The sequence below is a fragment of the Limulus polyphemus genome, unplaced genomic scaffold (genome assembly GCF_000517525.1).
Source record: "Limulus polyphemus unplaced genomic scaffold, Limulus_polyphemus-2.1.2 Scaffold200, whole genome shotgun sequence".
Taxonomy (NCBI): Eukaryota; Metazoa; Arthropoda; class Merostomata; order Xiphosura; family Limulidae; genus Limulus; species Limulus polyphemus.
In genome coordinates this window covers 372,502-378,821 of record NW_013665810.1, presented here as the reverse complement: position 1 = coordinate 378,821, position 6,320 = coordinate 372,502, and the positions used below count along the sequence as shown (strand labels likewise).

General features: G+C 30.0%; 1 protein-coding gene across 1 annotated transcript in view; it reads left to right on the top strand.

Moving 5' to 3' along the window:
- Positions 1–6,320, top strand: part of LOC106478335 (intraflagellar transport protein 88 homolog) — a 74,037-nt gene that overhangs the window by 63,924 nt on the left and 3,793 nt on the right. Inside the window, exons 17-20 of the mRNA XM_013938873.2 lie at positions 416–534; positions 1,773–1,879; positions 3,740–3,815; positions 4,400–4,546. Of these exons, the coding sequence (XP_013794327.2) occupies positions 416–534; positions 1,773–1,879; positions 3,740–3,815; positions 4,400–4,546 (449 nt within the window). The remainder of the gene's footprint in view (positions 1–415; positions 535–1,772; positions 1,880–3,739; positions 3,816–4,399; positions 4,547–6,320) is intronic.

Below are 6,320 nucleotides of genomic sequence, written 5' to 3'. Positions count from 1 at the left end.
CAACAAACAAAACAAACTTGTGTTGCTCTAAACAGATTATTCATTTAGTTGGAGCTCTCTGGTGGCTTAGCATTAAGTCTTAGGACTTGTAACAGTAAAATGCAGGATTGTATTCCCACAGTTGATAGAGCACAGATATGCTATTGTGTAGCTTAATGCTTAACAACAAACAACCAAAATTTAATTTTAAGCTCTTTAATATCCATATAAAATTCATTCTAGACTAGTAGTTTTGAATACTTACATAACTCTTTTTTTATCATGTTAATATAAACTTGCAAGCTTTTCAACCCCATCACTGAAATAAAACCTTTTTTTCATTCTAATTTTCTGATGTAATTTGAGTATTGTAATGTACACATGCTTATTCTTTTGCCACTTTATGTTTAATTCTGGTAAATGTAACTCCTCTCAGACCAAACCAAGTCAAGTGGCAACTTATGGTGGCTAGTTGCCATCGAAGAAGTGGAAACTACCAACAAGCCTTGAACACGTACAAAACTATTCATCGCAGGTTCCCAGACAATATTGAATGTAAGCAGTTTGATGTTTTGGCCCAAAAGTTTCTTGTATTAAATACTTCCTGAAATTCTGTCATACCAGTTATAAAAAAGTAGTATTTTTATGATAAAGTATATTTTAAAATGTTTTAAGAAACAGCTATTGGTGAAATAGTAGATTTTGTCTCTCATAGTGTGGCATGATCACATACAGTGGTCAAAGAATAAATACTTTCAAATTACATATATGTCTACTCAAATAATTTTATTTGAGATGACACTAACTTTATTTGGTTTGTTTCTAGGTAAATAATTTAATATGAATATCAAAAGTGCTTTTGATGTTTTATTTATGTTAGGTTTTAATTCTTTGACTCTTAATGCTTTCAACTGTTTTTTTAGCTATTTTTAAGTTTTAGCTATTTTGACATACAAAGAGAATGCACTGTGATTGATTATTTCTGAGGCAGGTTCTTCTCTGAACACCTTCAGGCTGTAGCCCTTTGGTTTCTGGGTCCTAGGCAATCCAAGCCATCTGGTCTCTTAGTTTCGTTAACCTAAACCACATGCAATATTGCACTGTTGTTGTTTGTCCATTTTCGTTTTGGGGCTTATTATCTAAGAAAAAAGTATAACCAGACTGAAATATAAAAAAAAGACACAAGGAAGAAACTTTTAACTTTCTATGTTTTTTCTTTTCAAGACCAAGTTTATCAACAAGATGAAAGTAATAACTAACTGAGATTTGTTGAGGTGGTGTAATTTGTCACATATAGGACTTGTGTTTGATTTAAAATTGGCTATGATTGAGTTCACTCATACACTGTTTTTGTAGTTTCTTTGCCAGATCTTTATCACATTTTTTGCAGCATAGAGAAGCTTTTACATTTCATGATAAACTATCCTAAAGCATACATTTCTTGTGGTTAAACCTTATAAATATAAATTGTGCAGACAAATTATTCCTCTTATTTAACCTTAATATTAGATATTTATCAGTACACTGATAAATTCTGTTGAAATTAAGGTTTAGATAACTTTCATAGGTTGAAGAAGCATGGTTACATGAAAACTCTAGCTTTAAAATTGGCCATATATTTACCCTCATGTGATTTTATTTGGTGCAAGTTTTATTTTAATATCTTGTGATAAACAATTTCATTTCCCTACTATAGTTTCTTTAAAACCTGAAGTTTGTGGTTACTGATTAAAATAACGAAAATTAAAAGATTAAACTTGATATATGTTGTGAATATATTTTTGTTTTTTTAGGTTTGAAGTTTCTTGTTCGGCTCTGTACTGACATGGGACTGAAGGAAGCTTCTGAGTATGCCACTAAACTCAAAAAAGCTGAGAAGGCTAAAGAACTGAAAGAACAGGTAAACTACTTTGTTTTGGTGTGTATACCTTTTACAAGCCAACAAAGAGTGATTACTATTATGTTTGTCATAAAACATTAGTATTAGGCCTATTATATTTTCAAACACTACATTCTTAATTTAGTCCCTTAGGGAATTTCAAGAATTAGAAGAGTGTATAATAATAGTATTCCAACCACACTACATTTCTCATATCCATTGCCGACGATGTTTCGCTCAATCCAGAGCTCTTCAAACCAGCTGGGATATAACAACTACAGCAATAGTTAAAACAGTGGATATCACAAATACAGTGTGGTTGAAATACTATTATTATACACTCCTCTAATTCTTGCAAATCCCTAAGGGATTAGATTAAAAATGAAGCATTTGAAAATGTAATAAGCCCAATACTAATGTCTCATGACAAGTAAAATTGAAAACTGTGTTTTAATGTTGCAGTAGAATGAGTGAGTTAGTTATTAAAGGTTAATAGTGAAATAATATTAGACTAGGAAATATGATCTGTAATTGGTTATTGGGGGAACAATTAGAAAAAGCAGTCAACAGTATCTAAACATTACCAGTCATTACATGTTGACTGGATAATTTATCTGTATTTTTATTAATATATAAAACTTTATTTAACTTCTCATTTTATCACATTATAAAGATATAACAAAAAGTAATGTGTAACTTTAAACAGCTTAACTTATAAGGTAAATTTGCTTGATTATAGTGAATAATATAACGTTTTCCACACTATTTACATATATGATCAGATGTATATGACCTCAACCAAATTTATCAAGTTTCAAATTACAACTAAGAATTTTTTTTTAATTTCAGTAAGAAATATACACTATGATGATTTTGTATTCTACACACAGTTTTGACACATGGAGTTTCTAATTTTCTGAAACCATTGATGTGTTGACCAAATAATTTTTATGATTTCTAAATAGCATAACTTTTAATTATCTTAAAGGAAGGGATTAACCTGAAGTTAGATTATCTGAAAGGAAGATATTGACTTGAAGTTAGATTATCTTAAAGGAAGAGATTAACCTGAAGTTAGATTATCTGAAAGGAAGATATTGACTTGAAGTTAGATTATCTTAAAGGAAGGGATTAACCTGAAGTTAGATTATCGGTTAATCCCTTCCTTTAAGATAATCTAACTTCAGGTTAATCCCTTCCTTTAAGATAATCTAAGTTCAGGTTAATCCCTTCCTTTAAGATAATCTAACTTCAGGTTAATCCCTTCCTTTAAGATAATCTAACTTCAGGTTAATCCCTTCCTTTAAGATAATCTAACTTCAGGTTAATCCCTTCCTTTAATGAAGTTAGATTATCTTAAAGGAAGGGATTAACCTGAAGTTAGATTATCTGAAAGGAAGATATTGACTTGAAGTTAGATTATCTGAAAGGAAGATACTGACTTGAAGTTAGATTATCTTAAAGGAAGGAAGTTAGAATATCTTAAAATAAGGGGTTAAGATGAAGTTAGGTTATCTTAAGGAGAAGAGTCATCATGTGTGCAATTATTCTTAGGCAGTCTAGGTGACCTTAGATTTTACAATTTTATCTTTTGCTTAATAATGGCTAAGACAGACAAAATTGTTAACACTATTTTCAAGTCTGAATTATGTAATTGTTATTAACATACACTTAGCCACTCAGGTATACATGTATAAAAATAGTAAGATGTTTCTTTGACCAATTAAATCTATATTGGAAAGAAAAAACAAAGTTCCCCAAGCACTCTTTAGCAGTTTAACTATGAATAAGTGTCAGTAGTAATGGATGTTTTATATATTTATTGTGTTAAAACTATGTGAAAATTGGTACTGATGAGGTTTAAAAAATTTTACTCTGTAGAGAGCTAATAGTGGAAGCCGCCCAGGAAGTCGTCGTAGTAGTAGTCGAACCTCAAGAGAAGGATCTGCTAGTAGTAGTAAGTACTAATATAGCGATAACTGATGTTCACAAGTTAAGTAGCAAATTAACATAACATGAGGTAGCCTAACCTAATAAAGTAGGATTTTTGATTCAGTTGATTTTTTGCTCACAGGTTGCTGAAGTTTTTGTTTATGTACTGAATAATCAAAACTTTGGCGTAAAATAGCTTTAACTGGTGATGCAAATATACATGAAGCTTCTGTGTTATGGTATTTGTTGAGAGACAGAATGAAGGAAAATTCTGAGGTAGAACAAAAGTATTTTTGCTTCTCAAATAATATTAAACTTGACAGTTCTAAAATAATTTGTTTTGTGTTTAAGATTTAAGTTGTTTCTTTAGTAGTTTGTTAACTTAATTTTATTTTGGTAACTTGAGTTTCTGAATTTCAGTATTACAAGTAAACATACTGTAACTTTGTTTCCCAAGTAAATAAGTATTTTAAAGAACAAAGTTTATTATACATGCTAGCATATTTTAATTATACTTGTATGGTATTAGTTAGTGATCACAATAAGAAAAAAACTTTGCAAATCATGAATTTTAAGCCAGGATGTAACAGCTTATTTCCATTTACACAGACACAAGTGCTCCAATGTATAGTCCTCGTAACAGCAACAGCTCTCGCAGCTATCAGGCCACTTCAGCCAGGTCAGTTGATAGTGCCCGAAAGGAGTTTCCTCTTCTTGAAAGTGATGAACCATACCAACCAAGACAGAAAGAGCTAAGTAAGTTTAGTATTATGTGATTATCTTTCACAGATGAAATTCGCAAACAAAAGCACTTATGAATCCAAAACAATTAAAAATTTTGAGGCAAGGATAAAATGAAGTAGGCATTTTCAAGATGAATATCCATGTATATATAACAGTTCATGTTTTCTATTCACATAACCAGTAGATACATAAAACGTCGGAGTATATTGGATGCACATCAGCTGTGTATTTATTGCACTAACCTTATTTGATATACCACAACCATGTTCACTGATGTAATTCTCAGTTGTAAAGATGAATTTGTATATTAAAAAGTAGAAATCATAGCTATTGAACTTCATTTAACATTTATTTTTCATTAATTAATCAAAATTATAAGCAGTAAACTTTCAAACTTAAGTATTTAATTTCTTTGCTTTTATACTATGAAGAATTTGTACACCTAACTTGAACAATTAGTTAGGTGTAACGTTCAGAAACTGATAGCATCACTGAACACACCTAAAACTAATTCAAGTTAGGTGTAATGTTCAGAAACTGATAGCATCACTGAACACACCTAAAACTAATTCAAGTTAGGTGTAACGTTCAGAAACTGCTAGTATAACTGAACATATCTCAGACTTGTATAAGTTCATGTAATGTTCAGAAAATGATAGCATCACTGAACATACCTAAAACTTGAATTAGTAAGAACCCACTAAGTTTAGCCAAGCTACCAGTTAAATGGGTATTTTTATTATAGTCAAGAGTCCTGATGGTTTCACTTAATTTTAATTAAACCACTTTTTGTTTTATAAGGTATCTTCTTTTTCCAATATCTTCCTATTATTAGTTTGAAAGCTTTGTTGTTTTCATGATTTAACTATTAGTATAAAGTATGACAAAAAAAGACTTGAATGCTGTAAAAAAGATCACCCTTCAAGTGCCAAAGCCTGTGAGGTCATTTGTATTTATTTATTTTTTTAATTCTGTAGTGCACATTTGTGTATAGAAGACATATTAACTCTTTCAGCACGAGCTCAGTCCCTGGGACTGACCTCATAACCATTTTGTGCTTGTTATAGGTTTCATGCTATAACTTTTAAATTAGTAAGCAAATGTTAACGAAATTTGGCAGATTATCAGTAAACATTACAATGCTTTCATACGCAAAATATCAAATATTTTTATTAAGTCTTAAGGTTTATAAAGTAATGTTTTTCTTTTCATATGTTGCCTATTTATCATGCAAAGTAATATTCATTTTAAGATAAAAAATACTTTTATGCATCAGAAAGATTTGAAATGTCGCACACAAAAATCTTCATAATGTCCAGGTGGTTATCAAATGTTTCTTAACAAAAAAAATGCATATTTTATCTCTTATTTTCAGTAAGAAATCTCTGTATGAGTTTGGTAGATTTGTCCAATCTCAGAACCACCATAAAAAATTAGGAAATAAATATAAATTATGCCTCTTTCATTCTAGAATGAACACAAATTATAACACGAAAAGATAAATGTTTAGACTAAATAGCTTAAATCTCGTAACATTATACATTTGTATATATTTATTATATTGACCTTTCAGCCGTGCCCATTTGGTTTTATATATACAGTTGAATATCCAAAAAATCATAAATTACTGTATTGATACCACAGAATTCCACTATAATTTATCAAGCTTAGTAACTAAGCTGTATTTCAGTCTAAAAAATATGAAATTTCAAGCAGACTAAAGACACACTCTACCTCGTTGAAATATTGGTTCAAAAGAAAGAAATGGCACCAAATCCGTTAAAAT